This window comes from Pagrus pagrus (genome assembly GCF_965226575.1).
Source record: "Pagrus pagrus genome assembly, chromosome: 20".
NCBI lineage: Eukaryota > Metazoa > Chordata > Actinopteri > Spariformes > Sparidae > Pagrus > Pagrus pagrus.
Genome location: NC_140207.1, coordinates 546,903 through 573,247, shown reverse-complemented (window position 1 = coordinate 573,247; position 26,345 = coordinate 546,903). Strand labels below are relative to the sequence as shown.

The window sequence follows — 26,345 nt, the reverse complement described above, 5'->3', positions numbered from 1 at the left end:
TAGATGGCCTTCAAAACTTTCAAGGGAATTTAGAAACCCAATCATGGAAAATTTCACTAACAACAACAAATGAATAGATATCTGGAGAACCTTGAACAAAGATGTCAGACAATTAACCTGGCACAAACCTAATGGTCAAACTAGATCACGTATTGATTACTGGTTGTATCAAATTCAATTTCACAATATGTTACAGAGACAACCATCTCCAATGGTCCTTTCAGTGATCATTGTACTATAAATCTGAGACTAAAAAACAGACACCAAAATAAAACATTTAAAGATTATTGGAAATTTAATTCCCAGTTGCTAAGGAATGTGGAGTACTGTAACTCTATTAAAACACTAATTTTGGATATCAAAAATGATGACGCCATTAGCACACCGATATCCAAATGGGAATATCTAAAATTTAGCATTAGAAAATCCTCAATTGCATTTGGTAAAAAACTGAACAGGCAAAGGAGAGAAGAAGAAACAAATGTGGTTAAAGAAGGTATGAATCTTTATAGCAAGTTGAACTGGACTGAGGAAGAAACAGAAAGAATTAATAACCTGCAATCCAAACTGGATGTGATGTATTTGTATAAAGCCAAGGGCGCTTATCTATTTAGAGTTTTGATGGAGGTGGGTACGAAAGAGTATTTAAACCCGTTTCATTTGCATTTTGGGATTCTGTACCTTCTGCCAGAAGGCAAGAGCTCGTATTCCCTATGAAGGATGTGGGACGGTCCGACACTACTCTCCGCGCCTGCCTGAGTACAGACTGCTCTTAGATGGACTGAGGGGGAGCTCTTCAGTCCTCCCCATCACCTTCATAGCAGTCTGTACATCACTTTGGCCCATAAGTTCTGACACTGGTTGGTACAGTTGACCCAGTTGACAGCACCCTGACTACCCCCTCACTCGTTATCCAACATTTTTACTGTATCATTTTGGAGAAAACTAAATCTCAGCTCAGAGTCACCTCAAACATGAATAAACTCTCTGTTAAGGCAATCTAGAGAAATGTGATGTTTGAATGTATTCTGCAGTGATTCCTGTCGTCCCCACTAGAGGGTGACGTCAGGATCAGGTCAGACTCCTGACTGCAGGTAGGGAGGCCTGAGGCCTGAGGGCCAGGCTGAGGAGATAAGTAGGCTCAGAAACAGGTGTGTCACTCCTTTGTCACACACACAGTGTTTGGTGGCGTCGCCGCATGGAGACCTCAGAGACGCCAGTGGTGAGAAAACTGAAATTTAATCACACTGACAAATACAATAACTTTAAGTTGGTGAATGAGACATTAAGTTGTGTGTGTTTCTTGATCGTTTAAGCTTTGTGCTTTTAAAATGTAGTGCTTAAAATTAATATAGTGGCACTGGTGGTTTGAGGTCTGACACATTTTAGGATCCATCTTTTATTCCCTCTCATTGTTTATGAGGATGGTGGTATAAAAACTACTGACTTTGATTATGAATGAAATATTAAAGATCAAACGGCTCTGATCCAGGAACGATGATGAGATATGCTTCTCGCTACCTTCTCTTGTTTTCAACACAGTTGGAGGTATTGAGTTTCTATTATGTGATTTTGAAATATCCAAACTGCCCATAAAACTTTCCAACCTTCACCAACAGGTTCTGTTCAACTGGAAAATGATGTTCAAGCATCATGTTCATATTTTTTTGATGATATCAACTTACCAAATTTACACAAAGTGAAGATGGATGATCTGGACCTCGTAAACGAAACATGTCACCATAGGTTTTTATGGCAGTAGTTAGTAAACGGGGGGGTTCCGACCCTTCGGGGTTACATTTAAGAAAGTTGGATCAATAAATATGATTTTATTTTGAAGGTTGGATCTATTGTGACCCGGAAGTAGTCATGAAGTCTCGGTAACATCCGGCCGGTCAACGTCCTTTCCTGCCTCGACGCTGAAGAGGTGAGTCCACATGTCTCTCCTCGCACAAGACGACACATGTAACCACACGTGACAAACTTCGCTGTGTGTGTGTGTGTGTGTGTGTGTGTGTGTGTGTGTGTGTGTGTGTGTGTGTGTGATGACACTGAGGTTAAACCAACGTAGTTTTTAAGACTGACGCGGTTTTAACTTGGACGGTTTTTACTGCTCTTGTTAGCGGTAGCATTAGCTTCCGTGCTTATGGGCTAGCGTTACCTTTTGTGCTAACAGTATTAGCTTTCCGCTAGCGATAGCATATCATTAGCTCTCAGGTCAACAGCATAGTTATACACCCGCCTGTGAGCCGCGTGTTGTCACTGGGCCAGGCGGCTCGTTTAGCCACAGCGTCGCTAGCACTCGGTTCTGGAGCCGAGTAGCTGCAAGTAGCTGCATTAGCGTTGGTGCTACCGTGCACGCGGCCTGTGAGCCGAAGGGCTTCACGTGGCTGTGCAATAACGCACGCGGGCAGAGAAACAAGACGTCTGCAGACTTCAGTATTATTCAGTCAGCTAAAAACGTGGCTTTTGCTCAGTTATTCGGAAATATGTCCCAGAGAAACATTAACTGTGTTGAAGAATATTGTGCAGCACTTTAATTTCAAGATGTCAGCGTTTGATAATGGAAACCACATCTTGTAAAAATGAAATTGAAACGCAAGAACACTTTTTCTTCTCTTGTAATGTTTGTTTCATTTTGGGATGCACTTATTCGTCGTTTTCTGAGTAATAATTTCTGTCATAATTAACGCACAGTAACAGAAGGTTTGGTGTCATTATATCACTAGAACGGCCAAGACGGTCATTTTGACCGTATTCAAATTTATAGATGCAAAAACTTTAAAAAATGCAATACTGCTCTTACCTGACTTTTCCAAAAAGTGTCTGTATTTTAATTTAAAATAGTTTTTATATAAATTACACAAAAGAAAACATGATGTTTGACCTCTTTCGGCCAGAAGCGGTCATATTGACCGCACACCATCTTGTGTGTTTGCTGCTTTCATTGTCTCTCGTCTCCAACTTTGTTAGCGTTGTTGAATTCTACTCAAACGCTGACATGTTTAGCTCGGTTTGTGTATTTTGTATTGAAATTGCTTCTGCTTGTAAGACTTGTTTGTACTAATGAGAAAAAAGTTTTATAATACTCATCTATAATGCTATTGTGCCTTTTAATAATTAATGGTAAATGAATGTCAGCAAGTGCTTAAATGTTGGTTCCAATAGGATGGTTGAAGTTATACAACCTCTCAAATAATATCAATAAACGCTATTTTATTTCTCCCAAATCATTACATATTCAGGTGTAAGTTTATTTATGTACTTGTAATACTAGACATGATTATGAGAAATCATTGTTGATTGAGCTGCTCACTTCTGTGACACGTTTTAATTAGTGTGATTGAATGTGACGTGATTAAAATCTTACTCTTGCTAATGCAGTTTAATTTTTTAGTTGTACGTGATGCTACATGAATGTGTTTTGATGCATGTTTTGTCTGTCACTAATTGGTTCATTTTCTTTTTCCATGGGTATCTTCTATCTACATCATGATCTGAAAACTTGCCTCAACAAACTTACAGGTATGTATTAAAGGTGATGGAAGAAGGATTCTAGTTTTTAGAGCAGTAATACCTGACTTAAGTAAAACTATTTGTCTTATCAGAATGTACTTAATGAAAAGTAAAAAAAAAAAAAAATCTTAGACTTTAAAATGTCAAACAAAAGTGGAAGTGCTACAGCCAATGGTATCGTTAACAGCGTGTGCACGCCTGACCAATGACAGTGCAGTGACCCACACGGAGCGGCGCTAAAGTGTAGCTGCTTAGCTAACAGGGACTCATCGCGCTGCTACGGTATCAGCTGAGTTTAGTCGGCACGTGGAACTCGTTAGGGGGTAGAACCCTTCTAAGATTGTACCGGTTTATTATTTGTTTTCTGCCGCTTGAGCTCAAATTCCCGTGAGCTGGAATGGGCCAGAAACTTGAAACTTGGCCCAATGATTAGAAATGATGTGCATCAACTTTTATTAAAATATGAGCCCAGTCGGCCAGATGGTGGCGCTGTAATCAAGGCTTGAAAATGCGTTTTTCAGAAGGCCACGCCCCTCACACCGTAAGTCCGATTGACTTGAAATTTGACACACAAGTCCAGCTCAATGTGCTCTACAAAAAAGCCTTAGGACCATGAAGGTCCGCCTAACTAGATTTTTTGCTTATTTGCGTAATGTGAAAAACAGTAAAGTGAATAAAACTTTTGCAAAATTGACCCTATCAACACCAAATTTGGTATACAGCCTCGGGGGATGAAAAGACAAGTTTCTATTATAAATGAGCCAGATTGGTCAAAACATGGCCGCCACCGACCAATGAATGTTCACAATGGGCGGAGCTTAGAAATGATTGGCCACAACTCCCACACCCTTTGCCGTATCTCCACAAAACTTGGTGGGCAGGTCCACAACGGGACTGGGAATCTGCCTACCAAAGCATTTTGAGCTCAACCAATAGGGGGCACTATAGATGCCACACATGCGTATCTCAAAGACCATTGGACGGAATTTCACCAAATTTGGTATGCATGCACTATGGGTGACTATTAACTAATATCTCGACCGCCATGTTGATGGGTCAAAGCGGGCGTGGCCTGTTCCTCATTAACCGCCACTGTTTGCATTTTAATCATTTATGGTGAGCCAGAAGGACCTAGAGACACGAAACTTGGTAGGTCGAGTGTAAATGATGTCCAAATGCTGTTCAAAACATTTGATCCCAATCGACCTAATGGGGGCGCTATGACATAAGAGTGTAAGCTTCGAAAGGCTCTCCCCACCAAGCCATAAGTGCTATTGACTTGAAATTTTTCGTACATGTCCTCCTGATTGTCCTCTACAAAAAAGCCTCTTCAGGGTGGCTGGTTTGGGACGAAAGAGGTTAGGACCTGCAGATTGCCGCTTGCAGCTATATTTTGTTACAGTACACGTGTGAATAACTTGTGTATTTAACATCCATTACTTTGATTACCGTATACTCTACTGCTTTTACCAGTAAATGAGAACAATGATGTTAACATACGTTGTTTTGCTAGCCAAGCATTTGTAATTATATGAATGAATGTTGCGCTCAGTAGTATTTTGTAGGACCCAGAAGCGAAAAAGCGAGGCAGGATGAGGTGTGCGAGGTATTTTATTTACAGCACCAGGAGACTGCTGGTGGAGGTGTAAGGCTACACAGGTGTGAGTGTTTGTCCAAGAGATGGGAGGAGGAGATGAGGTAGCTCTCGGTGGCGCTGGTTGCTGTGTGGCGTGTGGTAACGCAGGTGCGAGCAGGGCAGGCTGTCTGCTGCAGTCGCAGGTGGACACTGGAGGCAGAGCAACGTAGAATTAAAACCTGAAACACTAGTAGATCACTAGAAGGCTGTTCGGGCTGAGCCATATAGCACGTCTGGTTGACATCATCTGGCAGCAGGTGGCGTGGAGGGCGGGGCTTATGCTGCAGGAGCGTGTGTGTCAGCAGCTCCAGTGACGGGAAACTCCGCCCAGCCTCTCACCGCACCTCTGCAAGCATCACAGCAAACACAACACCAACGCACAAAGATCAACAGAATATGGGATCGTGACGATATCTAAATATATCATCTCTCTCCAAAGCTCCTGATTTAAGAAAGATTAAAGTGCCAAAAAATGTTTTATTGGCTAGTACTCATTTCCCTAGGTAGTGATGTTAGTTTACGAGTCTGCTGAGTTTGTTTCATGTGTTTTTATTTTATTTTTTGTTGGTTGTTAATGGTTGTTGTGGTCGCTAACTCCAAATATCATCTCCCAGGTCAAAATGAATGGAAAGAATCCACGACATGGGTAAGTAGTGTAACTCACCATCCGGAAGACAAATAAATTGTCTGTTTGATATGCATCTTTCAAAAATGTCAGTTGGAACAATACAATATGTTATTCAAATGTTCAACAGGTTACTATGGTTACAGTGCTTTTTGATAAGTGCTGTTGAAACAAATCAGTTTTTATTATACTTGTACTTTTGTATTTACAATACTTTTTATACCTTAGGTGCTCTGTTTTATCCTTCACTACTTATTTACTTGAAAGTATTTGTGACTTGACCAAGTGCAGGTGTAGAAATGACATCTAGTTATCTTATCACTATACAGCAATTACAACTTTAAACACGTGACATTTAAATATTAGTATTTGTAAGTTAATATTGTGTATTATCTTAAATTTCAGATTGTGCACTTTCTCCATATTTGGGAAGGTTAGTATGGGATGTAGAAAAAAAAGCATTTCTCAATTGATTTGTGTGATTTCATCTTTTAATCTTGCAACAACATTTTACTGTCTGTCTACCTCCTGATTTAAAAGTGTTGTACTCCATGTTTCCAACCTTCATGTGCATTCAAATGGCATTTATTCTTGTGCTTCAGCTGTTTCTAACTAAGCTTTTCTTTAAGTCAAGGAAAATGCATTACACAGCGGAGGAAATCCTAACAGCTGTGCGACAACGTTTGCCCCCAGGAGACAGTGGCGCTGACCACAGCTACTCTCCTGCCACTGGCTTCTGGGGGAACATCTGCTGTGACCTAATGCTGCCCAACAATTCCACTAACAGGCTGAGGCTGAGGGAGGCTCATGTACGGTGGTGCAAGGTAAATATGTGCAGCTGACATATTGATGACTAAATACATTTCCATGTCTGTCGTTTATCTGTCAGTCTTGATCGGTAGATATAACTGTGTAAAGTGCCTTGATGACTTTTGTTGTGATCTGGCGCTATATAAATAAAGATTGATTACATATGATTTTAGTATTTTCAGACCATTTTCACAAAATGAGGGGATTGTTTTTGTCAACAGACTGAACAGCATCCAGATGAGCCTGGTGTGGGGTCCAGCGTTCACCACCCTCAACACAGCGAGGTACTTTCTCTTCTGTGTAACTATTTTAAAACCTTATCAAAACTCTTATCCAGCAACGGTTTCCCTTTTTTTTTTTTTTTTTTTTTTTTTAGTGTGAAGCGTGTGACAACTGGTACCATGGCCAGTGCCTTTATTGGACCAGAGCGCAGTTTCAGCGTGAGAGGAAGGCTGGGGTCCTTACACATCCAAAAAACAGATGTTTTTTGCAGATGTTGTAGGACGCCGGCCACCACAGGTGTCTGTGGTGGCCGGCGTCCTCTTTTCTGCTGGCTCAGTAGTGGGCACAGAGCTGGACTCTCTGGTGACAGTGGCAGAAAGGACCCTGGACAGACTGCTGTCCATACTGGACAACACCAACCACCCTCTGCAACACCTTCACCGGGCAGAGGGCTGTGTTCCCAGTCCAGCTCCACCAACAGACTCAAACTCTTACGTCCCCCTGGCCATCAGACTGGACAACAGCTCCCAGTAAAGGCAGGGAGGACAATAGATGGTGCAAATGGAGGTAGAAATTGTCCATTGTTTTACCTCCGTTTGCACCGTTTACTGAAGCTACTGTTAATTTTATACATTATGTGTAATGTTTGTGTTGTATCCTACTGGACACTTGAATTTCCCTCAGGATGAAGTATCTCTCTAAAACTGTGACTCAGTTGTTGAATCAGGTGAAAGATGGTGTTGTTTGTCAGTCTGTTGTTTACGCACCAGGTTTTACATTGTAGACGAGATATAAAATGATATCTTCACTACTTGTAGATGAAAGTGTTATGGGAGTGTTTGCATGGCTTGTTTATTATAACTGTTGTGCTGAGGTTTCTTTTTCTAACATTACAACAGCATTAATAAGTACAAGTAATAAGCAATATTTGGCTATAAACAATTGCTTCAATCATCATTTGCATAGTTTTCATCAATTCGTGAGAAAATAAATTGTCATTTTAACATTATGTAATGCTGCCATATGCTGTTGCTAATGTAGTTTTTGCTTTACCTGTCGTACTCGGCCAAAAAGCAAAAGGCACTGGTGTTGGCTACTCCTGGTGTGTACTGGGATGGGGTTCGACTCCCTGCGGTGCCTTGCTCATTGGTTTGGTATTAACATGAGAGTCCAACTTAGTGAAATGTGCCGTACGTGCACGCCTCAGTCGCAGGGCAGACAGCGTGCACGTAGACGTCTTGCCACCTGGGCTTTGTTGAACATTGGCTGTGTCCAAATTCAGGGGCTGCAGCCCACGAAGTGCGCATTTGAAGGCCAATTACGTCACAATGCTGCGCGAAGGCTGTCCAAATTCGAGGGCTGCTTCAAATGCAGCCCACAAATGCAGCCTGGCCTTCCCTCTGTTTGGAGGACGCATCGCTACTATCCTTCGCGGCCCGCTATATCCCAAGATCCTTTGCGCACCGCTGTTCAGTCCCAAAACAGAAGAGGAGGCAAGAGAAAATGGCGACATCAAGTGGCGAAGACATGACATTTAGGGTCAACGATAACCTCGCGAGATCAAGGCGCCGCAGTTGCTCTCCACCGACTGCAAGACCTCAGGGCATGATGGGAAACGCCTGGCTGTCGCCTGATCAAAGAGCTGATTGGCTCTTAGTTAGGACTACAAACTCTTAGTTAGGACTACGTTCAGTCGACAATTCTTATTTTCTGTGTATTGGTTATATTTAATGTTAGATTATATGAATCTCATGTGCAATGAAGGTTTAATCTGTTAACAGACATATTTTGTGTGGTTGATATACTGTATATAATTACACATATAAACACATCAGTAAATAAAGATTATAAGAAACCTTTGCTGCTTGTCCTCCCCATGTGTAGCCTGTATATGTAGCTGTGAGAACGTTTGGACTGTTAATTCAGAAGTTCAATTTCTTAAATTCAGGGATTGTGTGATTTATAAATGACAGTGTCTTTATATAAATCTACTTTGTAGGCAATTCTTGTTCAATAAATGACTTCCAAGGGCTGAAATCTGCTCAGTCGCTCTGACTCTCACCTCAGTCATAACAGTGGCATCGTTAAACAAATAAAAAGTTATGATTGACACATTTAGACCACAGTGAAAAGTAGTTATCATGTAATATTTACATATAGCCTAAAAATTAATAAAAAATTATGAACAGATGTAAAAAACATATGAAAAGATGTAAAACCTAAAAACAAGAGGCGTATCTCATGCAGCCAGTGTAGTTACATGATCCCAACATGATTTTGAGTCAATTGATCACATGACCTGGAAGCTATTGAGCTAGCATGCTAATATTTACATATAAAAGGTCATGTCAGGGACGGCTGGGAAAGCCTTTATCAGGGCTTTTGCCATCTAAACAAGATCAAATGCAGGTTCTTACAACAATAATGGGGGGCATATAATAAACTACATACACTCATGATCGCTATTAAAAAAACTGTTATCTCTAGTCACACTATAATTTGTACATTTGCCGATATTAGTTCACATCAATACATCTTTCCTACCTCACATATCATGAAAACAATAGTTTTGGGCTCACCTTTACAACAACGACACCACAGCTGCTTCATCTTGTTGGAGTGAATGGGACATAACGCCCCCTTTCCACTGGACATCCACACATTCGTCCTCCATGACATGTGCGCCTCATCATGAAGTGCTCCCTGAATAAAGTTTATATTCATCATTCTCTTTAAATTCAGGTCCCTCGTGTCCAGAGATTATCACACACATTTGCAACAACCCAGTGAATAACCAATGTTTTCATTAATTACAAATACTCATTCATCATCACCATTTTCAGATCAACCCCCAAGATGGAGACACACTGTTCAATTTTAGGAACCGTTTTCAAATCTAAATGAAATTAAAATGAAGTTGTTAAGGATACAGTGCAACATCCATGCAGGATACAATGATTGCATCCTGCATGGATTTCAGCTCGTCACGGAACGGAAACAGGAAGACACAGACAGTTACGTCAACACCTAGCAAGATAGAAAAAGTTTCCTCTCTGTTAGCTCTGACTACAAAACATGTATTCAGGGACACGCATCAATTGATAACATTTTGAACTGACATTGCTGCAGATGTAAAAAATGTAGCGTGGGTCATTTTTATAATCTATTTTACAAGTGAAGTCCCAGCAGCTGAGTCAGAGCTTTAAGGTCTGAACATTGAATGCAGTTGTATAAATCACTGGCTTTACATCTTTGATCAAGATTTTGACCCATATCACTTTAGAAATGTCATATTTTACCTTTTAGAGTTATCTATCCCAGCTATTGATCATTAAAAGAGCCTTGGCATGTGGCCCATTGAAACACTGTATCCTGAACAAGTTAATTTTAATTTCATTTAGATTTGAATACAGTTCCTAAAATTTAACAGTGTATCTCCATCTTGGGGGTAGTAGTTGTTAATAACTTCCTCAAAGGGGAACTCCGGTTATTTGACACCTGGACCATATTTATAGGCGTAAGTATGCTGGTATACTCCCACAGACAATTGTAGTGCAGCTCGGAGTCCTTTGGACGTTATTTAGATCCAGCCGATCATGACCGCAGCGCACCGGGGCCACGGCAATGGAGCTTCTACATAGGAATTATCTGCCGCAAACTCGCTCATTTCACCTACATTTTGTCATGAATGGCCAGTGTTATCAGCTGTCAGGTATCAGTTATCTGCTGCTGCTGCTGCTGCTACTGCTGCTGCTACTGCTGCCACTGCTACTGCCGCTACTGCTGCTGCTGCTGCTGCTGCTGCTACTGCTGCTGCCATTGCTGCTGCTGCTGCTACTGCTGCTGCCATTACTGCTGCTGCTGCTACTGCTACTGCTGCTGCTGCTGCTGCTGCTACTGCTGCTGCTGCTGCTGCTGCTGCTACTGCCGCTACTGCTGCTGCTGCTGCTGCTGCTACTGCCGCTACTACTGCTGCTACTGCTGCTGCTGCTGCTGCTGCTACTGCTGCTGCTGCTGCTGCTGCTGCTACTGCTGCTACTGCTGCTGCCATTGCCGCTACTACTGCTGCTGCTGCTGCTACTGCTGCTGCTGCTGCTGCTACTGCTGCTGCCACTACTGCTGCTGCTGCTACTGCTACTGCTGCTGCTGCTGCCACTACTGCTGCTGCTGCTGCTGCTGCTGCTGCTGCTGCTACTGCTGCTGCTGCTGCTGCCACTACTGCTGCTGCTGCTACTGCTACTGCTGCTGCCATTACTGCTGCTGCTACTGCTGCTGCTGCTGCTGCTACTACTGCTGCTGCTGCTACTGCTGCTACTGCTGCTGCCACTACTGCTGCTGCTGCTGCTGCTGCTGCTACTGCCGCTACTGCTGCTGTTGCTGCTGCTGCTACTGCTGCTGCTGCTACTGCCGCTACTGCTGCTGCCACTACTGCTGCTGCTGCTGCTGCTGCTGCTACTGCCGCTACTGCTGCTGCTGCTGCTGCTGCTACTGCTGCTGCTGCTACTGCCGCTACTGCTGCTGCCACTACTGCTGCTGCTGCTGCTGCTACTGCTGCTACTGCTGCTGCTGCTGCCACTGCTACTGCTGCTGCCGCTTCTGCTGCTACTGCTGCTGCTGCTGCTGCTACTGCTGCTGCCACTACTGCTGCTGCCGCTTCTGCTGCTGCTGCTGCTACTGCTGCTGCTGCTGCTGCTGCCACTACTGCTGCTGCTGCTGCTGCTGCCACTGCTACTGTTGCTGCTGCTGCTACTGCTACTGCTACTGCTGCTACTGCTGCTGCTGCTGCCACTGCTACTGCTGCTGCCGCTTCTGCTGCTGCTACTGCTGCTGCTGCTGCTGCTGCCACTACTGATGCTGCTGCTGCTGCTACTGCCGCTACTGCTGCTGCCACTACTGCTGCTGCTGCTGCTGCTGCTGCTGCTACTGCTGCTGCTGCCGCTACTGCTGCTGCTGCTGCTGCTACTGCTGCTGCTGCTACTGCTGCTGCTGCTGCTGCTGCTGCCACTGCTACTGCTACTGCTACTGCTGCTGCTGCTGCTGCTACTGCTGCTGCTGCTGCTGCCGCTTCTGCTGCTGCTGCTGCTGCTACTGCTGCTGCTGCTGCTACTGCTGCTGCTGCTACTGCTGCTGCTGCTGCTGCTGCTGCCACTGCTACTGCTGCCGCTTCTGCTGCTGCTGCTGCTGCTGCCACTGCTACTGTTGCTGCTGCTGCTACTGCTGCTGCTGCTGCTGCTGCTACTGCTGCCACTGCTACTGCTGCTGCCGCTTCTGCTGCTGCTGCTGCTGCTGCCGCTGCTGCTGCTGCTACTGCTGCCACTGCTGCTGCTGCTACTAGCCGCTGCCTATACTCTCCTCTTCTTCTCTCGCCACTTCGCGCCATTTGTTTTCGTTTTGCTGCTGTCTTCCTGGATCTGTTCTGCACATGTGCAGTAAGATGGACTGATCCAATGTAGTGGAGACTGAAGGGGGGGACTGACACACACATAATACGATTAGCATTCTGCTGGCATTTTAGCGAGAGGAATTTAATCAAAAACATAATTAATGTGCGCAAATAAGTAATAACTGTATTAACCATAAGTGTATGAGGATTTTTATGGGGCCCTCAGGAACGTGGGGCCCTAGGCAACCGCCTAGTTTTGCCTAATGGTAAGTCCGCCCCTGATTGCAGGGCTTCTAGTAGTAGCCTATGAGGTAGAAATTGAATTGTAGCCTATAGATACAACTCCAATACATCTTGAAATCGAAAATGTTGGAGCCAAAAGTAATGTTTTAATTTGAAAGTTGGAGGAAGTGATTCCTCTACACACATACACATTCTGACATCACACACACAACATCATTTTGCCATTTTGAGGAATACTTTCCTTTAGCGGATAGCCCGGTGCTGCTTGTCTGGACTAAAACAGAAGATCAACTAACGTAGCTAACAGTTTGTTTGGAACAACATGTACAGACTCGCGTGACGTGAGTAAACAAACCGGCTGGTTAGCAGCTCAGCCTGTTTGACAGCTGCTGAGTCGTGCAGGCAGCTGTGCTGAACAGTTAGCCAAGTAACGTTAACGTTATGTCGCAGTAACCCTAACCCTAACCCTAACCCCCGGTAGAGTCACCCTGGGTTACTGCTACTGCTACTGCTCCTACTGCTACTACTACTACTGCTGCTACTGTGTGACATCACAGTGATATTTTGACAGTGTAGTCACTTCCAGTACTGTAGAGTTTAAGTACTGCCTTCCAGTTAACTCAGCGACACTGTGATATTCGATGAGTCGGTGAAACAGTGGTTGTGGTTGTAATGTGTTGTTTGGGACAGCAGGTGGAGCTGCTCATGTTCCTTGTGTTCCTCATCTCCCTCGTGTTACTCGTCTTCCTTGTGATCCTCATGTCCCTCGTCTTCCTCATGTTCCTGGTGTTCATCATGTTCCTCGGGTCATCGTGTTATTTGTCTTCCTCATGTTCCTCAGGTTCATCGTGTTACTTGTCTTCCTTGTGATCCTTGTGTTCCTCATCTTCCTCATGTTTCTGGTGTTCCTCATGTTCCTCGGGTTCATCTTGTTACTCATCTTCCTTGTGTACCTTGTTGGACCACTTGTACGGCCTTTAAATTACTGCATGTTGCTGTCCCCAACATTAGTATTTTTTTTGTAATTTACTGTTTTTCCTTTTTTGTGGGTCAGTTAAATACTAATTCACAGCAGCTTACTGTAATAGTCGAAATAATTATCCATCAAGCATTGCAAAAGCATAATTGCAGTAGCTTACTGTGAGAATTTGCTGTAAAACCTTCTGTTTGTTAACAGGGCAGCATGATATATATCATAGATATCTGTTGATATGCACATATTTTTGCCAGTGATCAAACACAAAGATCTGTAACAGAGGCTGCAGGATATTTTACAGTTTAACAATTAACTTTTATTGTCAATAAGTAAAACATTTCACTGAAACTTAACCTTGCTGGAAATTAAGAATCATAAATCATCCCAAGCGTCTTTTTCTGCATGATACTGAAAACATACAGGCAGATACCGTTACACATCTGATAGACCGGTCAGCTCTGTCAGAATCACAACTGTGCGATAATGTTCAGCCTGCAGGGGGCGCTGTGGAGTTTAATCATAAGCAGACAAAACTGATGTAGTTTTGATAATAATAATAATAATAATAATACATTTTATTTATGGCGCCTTTCAGGGCACTCAAGGTCGCCTTACACAACATATAAACAGTTATTTAAAAAAGCAAAGGACACATATAAGTGCAATAAAAACAAAATAAAATCAGAAAACTGCAGGGTGGAAGACAACTTTAAAGTGAGTATGAGAGTTTGAAGAGGTAGGTTTTTAGACGGGATTTGAAGATGGATAGAGAGTTAATGTTCCTGATGTCGGGGGGAGGGAGTTCCAGAGGCGGGGGGCAGAGCGGCTGAAGGCTCTGGACCCCATGGTATATGGTACATGATATATTTTGATTGGTGCAGAGTTAAAGCTTCTACTTCAGCGCCTCCCAGTGGTCAGATTTTTATTATAATAACTTCTAAAGACACTTTAATCTGCCCGTTAAACAAACTGTATCTCATCTGCTACATTTCAGCTCAGTCACGTTAACCTTTAATTAGAAACCTGAAAAATAACAAAGTGCTTTAAAATAAATGATAACTCAACTGCAGTTTATGCTACAATGTTTATGAAGAAGAAAATATATGCAGTATGTTCAAATGTTCAAATGTTCTGTAGAAGAACTCTTTTACAGAAGATCAGCGAGGAACGTCTTCATGACTGTGACCTCTGGACACAAACATCAGTCGCCGACTCAAACAGTCAAAGAGTTTTATGAGTTTTCAGTTTTAAATGTGGGACGTGGTTCTGGATCGGTTCTCTCTTCCCCTCGTGCTCCGTGTTGTTCCTCAGGGTTCTGTTCTGGATCTCTTCTTCCAGAATCCATCATTTTACCTACCAGCAGGTGAAACATCCACAGACTGCAGCTGACACAGGTGAGGTCTGGGCAAATGGCCTGAAATAATATTGCTTTATTTTTAGGCCATATTGTGATTAATGATATCTATATATTTTTTAAATCTCCCCAAAAGCACTTCATAAAGGTTGAGATTGGGCTACACAATCAATAAAAACCAAACGTGTGAAGTTTGGTGCAGATCGGACCACGGACAGCGGAGTGGCAACAACCTCCTGTTTTATGGCGAGTCATCGACCTTCGCCGTGCTGCCACGGTCGCGCCGCTCAACAAAAACTCGAGCTCCTAATAACTTTTCCTCACAAAGGTGTTCAGACTGGCCGTGAAAACTAGAAGTCGCTCAAGTTAAATCTGTGAGAGGAATTTGTCAAAATAAAACAGTAAAAAAAGGTGAAGAGAAGAATTCAAAATGGCTGACTTCCTGTTGGGTTGAGGTAGTAGCACCAGGAGAAGTTTGTGTAGATCTAGGTGCGATAGATATGTGCACTGAATTATATGTGTTGGTGAATTAGCCTCGGGGGCTGTTGTAAGACACAAAGACATATTTTATTTCCTGCTGCCACGAGGTGGCGCTATGACTGAATCAATCAGATCAAGTACAGTGGAGTTACAGCAGTTCCTGTTTGGTGGCGACACGTCGGCCGAGCCCTTCTACAACAGCTGCATTCCAGTCGGTTTGGTCACAGCAGCATCTGGTGGCTGTTAGAGGAACTGCAGCCGAGGCTTTTATCTCTGCGTGAACAGGGCTCCCAGTGTGATCCCAGCAGCTCCCAGTACAGCCAGTCCAAACACCGTCCTCAGGGACCAGGAGCTGACTGGAGGTCTGGACCCGCCGTACAACTCCACAAAGGCATCCTGGGAAATGCGAGCGAGAGAGAGAGAGGGACAGGAAACAAACATGATCAGCTTGTTGTCTTCGTCCTGAGAAGACGAGACGCTGAAACAAACTTATCATCTTCAATAAAAGTGGCTCCCAAACGCAGGCTGGATAAACTCCTGGGGTCTGTTATGAAGAACATTAAACTCTGAAGGGAAGGAAAAGAAAAAGTATCATGTGTCTCCCTTTAATTTAATACATTTAAAAGTATCTTCATGTTGTTTTCACCACTTTGTTATTTCATCTCAAGTGTAATCGTCCTGTTTCACTGCACTTCGTCCATCACGCCTGCCGGCCCGGTTCGACTGGGTGCAGGGATTCACATTCTTAGTCTTAAACCAGTGACTCTTGTCTCGATCCCACAGAATCGCCGTTAACAAAGCAGCTTCGCTAATTCAGTTACAAACACGTTTCATTTCCTGTTACTTCCTCACAATAAAAGCCCCCTGGTATTTAGCCATTTAAAAGCTTTTATTATGAAGCAGCATCACAGGAAATGTTTTCAGCAGCAGTAACTTAACATAATAAACACGTGTTAGATGATCAATTACAAATGATAAAACCTTTATAAGCACAGCTGTAGCCAAAGCATACAAACACATTTACAGAGTTTAACTTACTGATTACGTCATTATTAAGCCTTTTTTGTTGTTTTATTAAGATTGAAACATATTTTATTGTGTATTTATTAACAGTTAACTGCTTTTTGCTGCTATCAGATCGACGGTCAATACATTTTTATTCACTCATTAACAGTTTTGTAAACATTATTTTACTGGCTTTTGCCTTTAGTTGAGCTAAATATGGATCCCAGGCTGCTGCGCTCAGGACTGGGCCTTGTGAACACTGTGTTATTGTAAAGTAACTGATAGTAACTAGTAATATGTAATACATTACATTTAGGAAGAAACAACACTGATCATAAACAATTATAAGAAACTCATCAGGCTTTGGTTAACGTTCTGTGAACAGGTTCATCATTAGTGCTGATAGATGATTAATAATCGATCAGTAAACATGTTTTAAAGTTAAACTTAAAGTTTTATTAATGAAGGACAAAGTGTGACAGTGTCGACTGAACAAGAGCAACAGCTCAGCACAGTGAGATCATTCAAGTGTTGACGAGGAACTGTTGGGTTCTTTCCCTGCATGCTGTGTGTGTGTGTGTGTGTGTGTGTGTGTGTTGATGTGGAACAGTGATATGATGATTAGGGGAGAACCCGTCTCCAGGACGTTTCCTCGCACTCGCCTGTCTTTGAGTTTGACTGATGAGTCTCCTCCATGATGTGTTTGTACAGTGAGGGGCAGCCCGCAGTGTGTTGGTGTGTGTCTGTGTGTGTCTGTGTGTGTTGGTGTGTGTCTGTGTGTGTCTGTATGTGTTGGTGTGAGAGTGGACATAATAACTGAAGCAGACTCAGAACATTTGAAGTGAACCAGCCATCTTGCTGCTGCTCAGAGCAGACTTCCCTGTAGAGCCTCAGATTTCCTGACTCATTATCCCACAATGCACTGTGGTGAACTTCATCATTCACTTGTCGGTCCTGACTGAACTGGACTCTGGTCTCCGGCCGGTCAGAGAGACTTTGAGGACATTTCTATGTAAAGTGAGGACGACGTTCTGAGAAACAGGAGCAGATCTGAAGTTCAACATCAGCCTGAGTCACACTTCTCAGAAAACATGAGTCACACCAAGGAAACTGTGTGTGTGTGTGTGTGTGTGTGTGTGTGTGTGTGTGTGTGTGTGAAATGACCACACTGTTCAGTTTTACCGGCTCAGAGGAAATAAAACAGAAACACTGATCAGAAGAATTAATTAAACTAATAACAGAGAGAACAGAAACAGACTGCTGAGTTATTAAAGACCAGTTATATTAAGTTGGTTTGATTTGTTGGTTAGTTAGTTGGGTGGTTACTTGATTGGTTAGTTGGTTGGTTGGTTGGTTGTTTAGTTACTTTGTTGGTTAGTTGGATGGTTGGTTGGTTGGTTGGTTAGTTAGTTGGATGGTTGGTTGATTGGTTGGTTAGTTACCTGGTTGGATGGTTAGTTGGATGGTTGCTTGGTTGGTTGGTTGGTTGGTTGGTTGACTGGTTGGTTAGTAACTTGGTTGGTTGGTTGGTTAGTTGGATGGTTGGTTGGTTGGTTAGTTACTTGGTTGGTTGGTTAGTTACTTGGTTGGTTGGTTAGTTGGATGGTTACTTGGTTAGTTGGGTAGTTACTTGTTTGGTTAGTTACTTGGTTAGTTGGATGGTTACTTGTTTGGTTAGTCACTTGGCTGGTTGGTTAGTTACCTGGTTGATGGTTAGTTGGATGGTTGTTTGCTTGGTTGCTTGGTTGGTTGGTTGGTTGGTTGGTTAGTTGGATGGTTACTTGGTTGGTTACTTGGTTGGTTGGTTGGTTAGTTACCTGGTTGGATGGTTAGTTGGATGGTTGCTTGGTTACTTGGTTGGTTAGTTGGTTGGTTGGTTGGTTGGTTTGTTAGTTGGATGGTTGGTTAGTTGGTTAGTTGGATGGTTACTTGGTTGGTTAGTTGGATGGTTACTTGGTTGGTTAGTTGGTTAGTTGGATGGTTACTTGGTTGGTTAGTTGGTTAGTTGGATGGTTACTTGGTTGGTTGGTCGGTCCATCAACATTTCTCCAGGAAAAAGCTCTTGATGAGAATAAGCTCTTTATGTGTATGAGTGAGTATAATTTGATGTGGATCAGGGAAACTGTTGGGCCTTGGCGGAGGTATGCACTCTACTGAGTGCCATTCTAGTTAGCATTATCTAAATGCAGAAAACAAAGTCTCTGAGACTTATTATTTCCTATGGAGGACCTTAAACTGTCAATCAATTAAACTTGAGAAGTTTTTTAAAGTTATTTAAACAGTGAAATGTTTCAAATAATGTTCTTTAATGATTTATGAATCATTTTGATGTTCAACTAATAAAGTTTAACGTTTATTAATGAGGGTTATTATAAAGTGTCATCAGCTCTGAGAGCAGCAAAAGTATAAAGACACATAAAATGTAAATACTCCATAGTAATAATAGTAAATGTACTTAGTTACTTTCCACCACTGCAGTCTTTACACACAGTACACACACACACACACACACACACACGCCTCTATCTGAACGTCTCAGTGGAAAATTTTGTTACTGAATTCTGAGAAAGCAGCTCGGCTCACCACTGCCTGCATTCGTAGAGCTCCACACACACACACACACACACACACACACACAGCTTCACCTGCTGCGGTGTTAGCGTGCTGCTCAGCTCTGAAAAGAGAGGAACCAGCAGCCCGTCTCTGCCAGACTCCCTTTGAAAATAAACTGAAAATAAAAACATGCCCACATGCCAGGTCAACTGTGTGTGTTTGTGTGTGTGTGCATGTGTGCGTGCATGTGTGTGTGCGTGTGGTGTTATTTAGGTACTTTTAGGTATTTAGCTGTTATTTGAACAGAGTTTCTACAGAAATTGTCTTTCGGCTGATCTTAAGCCTGAGACGGAAACTCAACCACACTGATTACCTGGAAAGACTTTTCTAGGTAATACCACACACACACACACACACACACACACACACACACACACACACACACGCATCTTATCAGGCAGTAGATAAAACTGAAGGAAACCACAGCCACAGGAGAGAATATAAATAGAAAGTGAAAGCTTCTCTCCGATGTGTTCAGGGGTCTCTGTGTCTCTCCAGTCAACAGGCAGTTAGTTTAAAATATGAGGTTTTTAATGGAAGTTTTTAATGCACCAGTTATCTGACAGCTGGTTTTAAATATGAGGTTTCTGAATGTAAGTAACAGGAAGCTTCTCTGGAATATCAGGCTCATGCAGTTAGTTTGCAGGAAGCTTTAAAGCCTGTTTTTTCAGTGGAAGTTTTGAATGGACCAGTGAACAACTGAAATGTTTTATAACGACTCATAACTGAGACGCCCACAGCGACGAAGCAGCGTATTCATCATGAGATGATTCTCAGTCTGTCTGCATACCTGTCGCTCTGCACACACACACACACACACGCACGTACGCACGTTCACGTTCACACAGCTTCTGTGTGAGTTTTAGGGATTTTCTGCACTTTGCATATAATTTGCATTTGAACCAAAATACTTTTTTCTGTCTGCAGTGCAGAACCACACACACACACACACACGCACACACACACACACACACATTATGGTTGTTGGTTGAAGTCCACCTTCTCCTCGTCTATGAACCCTCACAGTATTTGTATCAGTCCTCAGATCAGTTTTAATTTAAATGTAAATGATCACGTGCTCAGTTTTCACTGTGTTGTTGTTGTTGTTGTTGTTGTTAGTGTCGACTAACTTAAAACTTCTTTACCTCACACAGCGGAGTGTGGACAGTGTGGAGACAAACTAACAATAAAAACATGCAACGATTAATTAGGAAGAAGGAAACGATGATCAGCGTTTTGCTAACTCAGCAAAGAATGTGTTGCCGCGGCGACAGTCTGAAAATAATTTAAATCAGCTTAACGATGAGGAAAGGAAGGAGACAGGAACAAGACGAGCTAGGACACGAGGAAGGATCAGTTCTGTTGGTATCTACCCATCCTCCGTTGTCTTCGATCCATCCCTGGAGCGGCGCTGAGTCCAGGCTCTCCTCCATCCACCCGCTGATGTCATCCGCCCGCCAGGCTCCGCCCCTCCGGACCACCTCGGTGCACAGAGCTCCGCCCAGCTCCATCATGGCCACGATCCGTCCCCAGTTCACCCCGTCTCTGAACAGCTCCTCCCTGACCGCCGCGAGGCCTCGCCGTCGCTCCGCTCTGCCGCCGTCGCACAGCAACAGCACCGACACGTGGGCTGCCAGGTCGCCACGGTAACGACGCTCCAGCTCGTCACTGGCACCCCGCAGGACGACCTGCAGCCGGGGCGGGGCCAAGCGGGCACCTGTGAGGAGACGGGTGATGATGTCATAACAGTGGGAGGAAGATCGGTGATGTCACCTGACCCCACCCCCTTATTATGATGATGTCACATTATACCAGGAGCAGTGACATCATCATACGGGGACAGACGGAGGTGAGCAGTGACTTGTAGTACTTGTAGTAGTACTAGTAGTGCTTGTAGTAGTAGTAGTAGTAGTACTTGCAGTAGTAGTAGTAGTAGTACTTTTAGTACTTGCAGTAGTACTTGTAGTACTTGCAATAGTAGTAGTAGTACTTGCAGTAGTACTTGTAGTACTTGCAGTAGTACTTGTAGTAGTACTTGTAGTACTTGAAGTAATAGTAGTAGTAGTAGAAGTAGTACTTGTAGTACTTGCAGTAGTACTTACAGTAGTACTTGTAGTACTTGCAGCAGTAGTAGTAGTATTACTTGTAGTACTTGCAGTAGTACTTGCAGTAGTAGTAGTACTTGCAGTAGTACTTGCAGTAATTTAATTCCTTTGATGACATAATCAACTTCTAGACAAAGACAGGTGGGCGTGAACATCAGCTGTTGCCAAGGCAACACTTCCTCACCTTCTACAGGAAGGACTCCTTGATTTGACGTCATGTGTGGCTCAGATCTCCGTGATGACGTCGACGCTGACGCTGCTGCGGCGTGTCTGCGCTGAGCTCCGGCCGGCCGGAGCGGCGGCGGGACGCTCTCAGCCCGCAGGCCGCTGTTGAGCAGCTTGTAGCGGAGGAAGTCCTCCACGATGTCCCGGCTGGTGTAGGCGGTGGCCATGCTCACGGACACACACACACACCGCTGTCACACATTACTGATCCTCCGACACCTGCTGACGTCACGATACTGCTATCAAGGTCAGCATCCGTAGTGTAACCACTCATCAGCTGTGCTGTGACGTCATCTGAAGAGTGATCAATAGTCAAACTGTTGGTAAAATCCTCCGGAAGTGATAAAAGTCCGATCTGAGTTGATCCTCCTCCAGAGCTGGACTCCTGATCGATCAGGTGTTCAGCAGCTCTATCGATTATCGGCTCGTCCTGATGGAGCCTTCAGCTCCACATGATGCAGACCCCGAGGACACGGAGGCGCGAGGCCGACCAACACCCGACAGGACACCCAGAGAGGCCGGGAGTCAGCAGCTGAGCGGCGGCGGAGAAACCGTCAGCTCCGTGTGTAGTCCACACTGACACTGCACGTGGTGCGCGCGCGCTCACACACACACACACACACGCGGTGGTCACGCCCCCTCGTCGGGATTCCCCTCAGCCATGCTCTCCCCACCAGACTCCATTCAGAAAACGTCCAAATTAACCCGTTCAGACAATGATGATGGTGATGATGATGATGATGATGATGAAGGTTTCGTATTGTACTTTATCTGGAAATGTTCCGGCTCCGTTCGGCTCCGTTCGGCTCCGTTCGGCTCAGTATATGAGCGGTCACTTCCTTCTGCGTCACTCTCATCCAAGCTTTCACTGCAAACTGCGCGCACGTGCGCGTGCACGTTAGAATAACATTGTGTTGATTAGTAGTAGTACCTGTAGTATCAGTGGTATTAGTGGTGTTAGTAGTACCTGTAGTATCAGTGGTATTAGTGGTGTTAGTAGTACCTGTAGTATCAGTGGTATTAGTTGTGTTAGTACCTGTAGTATCAGTGGTATTAGTTGTGTTAGTAGTACCTGTAGTATCAGTGGTATTAGTGGTGTTAGTACCTGTAGTATCAGTGGTATTAGTTGTGTTAGTACCTGTAGTATCAGTGGTATTAGTTGTGTTAGTAGTACCTGTAGTATCAGTGGTATTAGTGGTGTTAGTAGTACCTGTAGTATCAGTGGTATTAGTTGTGTTAGTAGTACCTGAAGTATCAGTGGTATTAGTTGTGTTAGTACCTGTAGTATCAGTGGTATTAGTTGTGTTAGTACCTGTAGTATCAGTGGTATTAGTGGTGTTAGTAGTACCTGAAGTATCAGTGGTATTAGTGGTGTTAGTAGTACCTGTAGTATCAGTGGTATTAGTTGTGTTAGTAGTACCTGAAGTATCAGTGGTATTAGTGGTGTTAGTAGTACCTGTAGTATCAGTGGTATTAGTTGTGTTAGTAGTACCTGAAGTATCAGTGGTATTAGTTGTGTTAGTAGTACCTGAAGTATCAGTGGTATTAGTTGTGTTAGTAGTACCTGAAGTATCAGTGGTATTAGTTGTGTTAGTAGTACCTGAAGTATCAGTGGTATTAGTTGTGTTAGTACCTGTAGTATTAGTGGTATTAGTTGTGTTAGTAGTACCTGTAGTATCAGTGGTATTAGTGGTGTTAGTACCTGTAGTATCAGTGGTATTAGTGGTGTTAGTACCTGTAGTATCAGTGGTATTAGTTGTGTTAGTAGTACCTGTAGTATCAGTGGTATTAGTGGTGTTAGTACCTGTAGTATCAGTGGTATTAGTTGTGTTAGTAGTACCTGTAGTATCAGTGGTATTAGTTGTGTTAGTAGTACCTGAAGTATCAGTGGTATTAGTTGTGTTAGTAGTACCTGAAGTATCAGTGGTATTAGTTGTGTTAGTAGTACCTGAAGTATCAGTGGTATTAGTTGTGTTAGTACCTGTAGTATTAGTGGTATTAGTTGTGTTAGTAGTACCTGTAGTATCAGTGGTATTAGTGGTGTTAGTACCTGTAGTATCAGTGGTATTAGTTGTGTTAGTAGTACCTGAAGTATCAGTGGTATTAGTTGTGTTAGTAGTACCTGAAGTATCAGTGGTATTAGTTGTGTTAGTAGTACCTGTAGTATCAGTGGTATTAGTTGTGTTAGTACCTGTAGTATCAGTGGTATTAGTTGTGTTAGTAGTACCTGTAGTATCAGTGGTATTAGTGGTGTTAGTAGTACCTGTAGTATCAGTGGTATTAGTTGTGTTAGTAGTACCTGTAGTATCAGTGGTATTAGTTGTGTTAGTAGTACCTGTAGTATCAGTGGTATTAGTGGTGTTAGTACCTGTAGTATCAGTGGTATTAGTTGTGTTAGTAGTACCTGTAGTATCAGTGGTATTAGTGGTGTTAGTAGTACCTGTAGTATCAGTGGTATTAGTTGTGTTAGTACCTGTAGTATCAGTGGTATTAGTTGTGTTAGTAGTACCTGTAGTATCAGTGGTATTAGTGGTGTTAGTACCTGTAGTATCAGTGGTATTAGTTGTGTTAGTACCTGTAGTATCAGTGGTATTAGTTGTGTTAGTACCTGTAGTATCAGTGGTATTAGTTGTGTTAGTACCTGTAGTATCAGTGGTATTAGTTGTGTTAGTAGTACCTGTAGTATCAGTGGTATTAGTGGTGTTAGTACCTGTAGTATCAGTGGTATTAGTTGTGTTAGTAGTACCTGTAGTATCAGTGGTATTAGTTGTGTTAGTACCTGTAGTATCAGTGGTATTAGTGGTGTTAGTAGTACCTGTAGTATCAGTGGTATTAGTTGTGTTAGTAGTACCTGTAGTATCAGTGGTATTAGTTGTGTTAATACCTGTAGTATCAGTGGTATTAGTTGTGTTAGTAGTACCTGTAGTATCAGTGGTATTAGTGGTGTTAGTAGTACCTGTAGTATCAGTGGTATTAGTTGTGTTAGTACCTGTAGTATCAGTGGTATTAGTTGTGTTAGTAGTACCTGTAGTATCAGTGGTATTAGTTGTGTTAGTACCTGTAGTATCAGTGGTATTAGTGGTGTTAGTAGTACCTGTAGTATCAGTGGTATTAGTTGTGTTAGTAGTACCTGTAGTATCAGTGGTATTAGTTGTGTTAGTAGTACCTGAAGTATCAGTGGTATTAGTGGTGTTAGTAGTACCTGTAGTATCAGTATTAGTGTTCAGAAGTCTCATTACTGTTGTTATATTGTAGTTATATATTAGTAGGCAGTACCAGTAGTATTAGTACCAGCATCAGTAGGAGTAATAGTACACTAATAGCAGAATGAATATTTGTTGTAGTATTATTAGTATTATTATATAAATGTAGTATTGTTATTATCAATAATATTACTAGTTTTTTTCTTAGTATAAGCAGTAAAACTTTTAACAGTAGTAGCAGAAACATTATTGCAGTAGTAGTAGTAAAGTCATAGTAACATTGAGTAGTATTTTTGCAGTATCAGTGGAGGTGACGTGTTTTTCCTTCACTGAATACTTTTATAATAATTAATATATTATTATTTATTATTGTGTGTGTGTGTGTGTGTGTGTGTGTGTGTGTGTGTGTGTGTGCACGTGCTGCCACCTGCTGGCTTCACTCAGTCACAACAACAAACACACAGTCTGTTGGTGTTGTCATCTTTATGGATCCTCCTGTCAATCAGAGATCAGAGTAACTAAGTACATTTACTCCAGTACTGTGCTGAACTCATCAGAGGGGGATTGTTATTAGTATTAATATTGTTGTTGTGTAAATGTGTGTAGAAGTTGTTCTGTGTTTGTGTTGCAGTCTGATGACACAGTCCAGTGATGTCGTATAAATATCACATTAACACAGAGGAGCTGCCACGTCACACACCTGTCAATTAAAATCAATCAATAAATGAATTAATGTGCTGATAAAACATTTAACCATCAATAAAAATATAAAATGAGACATGAATTGATTAGTTTTTATTTAATTTGATTATTTATTCATTTAAATTTGATTAATTTCTCCCAAATTAATTTCCACAAACTTTTTACATGTTATTGTTGTCCTCAGCTGTTTCTGCCTCCTTGTTATTGTTGCTATTATTAAAATTGTTGTTGTTGTTGTTGTTGTTGTTGTTGTTGTTGTTATGAATGACTATTTTGAACCCAAAATGAAAAACAACATAACAAAAGTAAACATTATATATCTATTATCTGTAAATGTATTTACAACTAACATACAAACAACTACAGTTTGTTTACAGTCCACACACACACACACACACACACACACACACACTGTGGTCCACTATGTGTTTTTTGTTGGTTATTTGTTGTTATTGTTGTTGTTGTTGTGTCGTGCTCTCACCACCAGGCGGCGGAGATGAGCAGAGGTATTTACGGTGCAGCTGACATCACGTGAACGCAGCACACACACACACACACACTCCGGTTACCGGGCCGTGTCAGATGTGTTTCTATTTTCTCCATCTTTCCCTCCGACCCGGAACCACTGACAGAGAGAGAGAGAGAGAGAGGACGCTCTGTCACACACACACACACACACACACACACACACACACACACACTCTCTCTCTCTCTCTCTCTCTCCATCATACGTCACACCCCGCCTCGCGCTCTCCGGGCTGCACAGATCCGGTCACAGCAGCCGACCACCGACCGACCACCGGCGGCTCTGCTCTGCGGGCCGGACCGAGCCGGACCGAGCAACATGACCCTGCAGCTGCCTCCGTGCGTGATAGACTGCGGGACCGGGTGAGGAACACACGCACGCATACAAACACGCACGCACGCATGTATGGTGCGCAGGGTGGAAGGGCTGTGACGTCATATGTAGCGACATGTTAGTGTGTTTGTGAACATCATCATGTAGGCCTGTGTGTGTGTGTGTGTGTGTGTGTGTGTGTGTGTGTGTGTGTGAGAGTGTGTGTGTGTGTGTGTGTGTGTGTGTGTGTTAACTTCTATAAACACACACACACTCACACAAACACTCACTCTGGTCACCTGATCAGTGATTGATCTGACGGTCAGTGTAAATGACAGATGTCGTCATGGTGACAGAGTCCATATATGGTGTTGTGTTTTTACAGTAGAGTGACGTCATCTTGTGAACC

The 26,345-nt window shown here is 43.0% G+C and overlaps 3 protein-coding genes across 3 annotated transcripts in view; 2 read left to right on the top strand and 1 right to left on the bottom strand.

The window, feature by feature from the left end:
• Positions 1-1,201: 1,201 nt before the first annotated feature.
• Positions 1,202-7,540, top strand: LOC311249226 (uncharacterized protein). The gene is made up of 7 exons (XM_084340104.1): positions 1,202-1,222; positions 1,841-1,927; positions 5,767-5,798; positions 6,183-6,210; positions 6,407-6,601; positions 6,809-6,871; positions 6,964-7,540. The coding sequence occupies exons 3-7, from the start codon at positions 5,773-5,775 to the stop codon at positions 7,087-7,089; spliced, it is 438 nt and encodes a 145-aa protein (XP_084196230.1). The 5' UTR covers positions 1,202-1,222; positions 1,841-1,927; positions 5,767-5,772; the 3' UTR covers positions 7,090-7,540.
• A 6,219-nt stretch (positions 7,541-13,759) lies between these two features.
• LOC311249223 (apoptosis regulator Bcl-2-like) lies at positions 13,760-22,024 on the bottom strand. The gene is made up of 3 exons (XM_084340099.1): positions 21,153-22,024; positions 20,237-20,580; positions 13,760-15,641 (listed from the first exon to the last, which is right to left on the bottom strand). The coding sequence occupies exons 1-3, from the start codon at positions 21,358-21,360 to the stop codon at positions 15,513-15,515; spliced, it is 681 nt and encodes a 226-aa protein (XP_084196225.1). The 5' UTR covers positions 21,361-22,024; the 3' UTR covers positions 13,760-15,512.
• A 3,790-nt stretch (positions 22,025-25,814) lies between these two features.
• actr3b (actin related protein 3B) overlaps positions 25,815-26,345 on the top strand; it is an 8,924-nt gene continuing 8,393 nt past the window's right edge. Inside the window, exon 1 of the mRNA XM_084340080.1 lies at positions 25,815-25,986. Coding sequence (XP_084196206.1) covers positions 25,943-25,986 — 44 coding nt within the window. The 5' untranslated portion in view covers positions 25,815-25,942. The remainder of the gene's footprint in view (positions 25,987-26,345) is intronic.

Coding starts and splice junctions, on each gene's coding strand:
- LOC311249226 (XM_084340104.1), top strand. CDS start 5,773: ATGAATGGAAAGAATCCACGACATGG. Junction 5,799..6,182: donor GGAAAGAATCCACGACATGG/GTAAGTAGTGTA, acceptor CTTAAATTTCAG/ATTGTGCACTTTCTCCATAT. Junction 6,602..6,808: donor CTCATGTACGGTGGTGCAAG/GTAAATATGTGC, acceptor TTTTGTCAACAG/ACTGAACAGCATCCAGATGA.
- LOC311249223 (XM_084340099.1), bottom strand. CDS start 21,360: ATGGCCACCGCCTACACCAGCCGGGACATCGTGGAGGACTTCCTCCGC. Junction 20,581..21,152: donor AGGAGTCCTTCCTGTAGAAG/GTGAGGAAGTGT, acceptor GTCTCCTCACAG/GTGCCCGCTTGGCCCCGCCC. Junction 15,642..20,236: donor TCGAAGACAACGGAGGATGG/GTAGATACCAAC, acceptor CGCATTTCCCAG/GATGCCTTTGTGGAGTTGTA.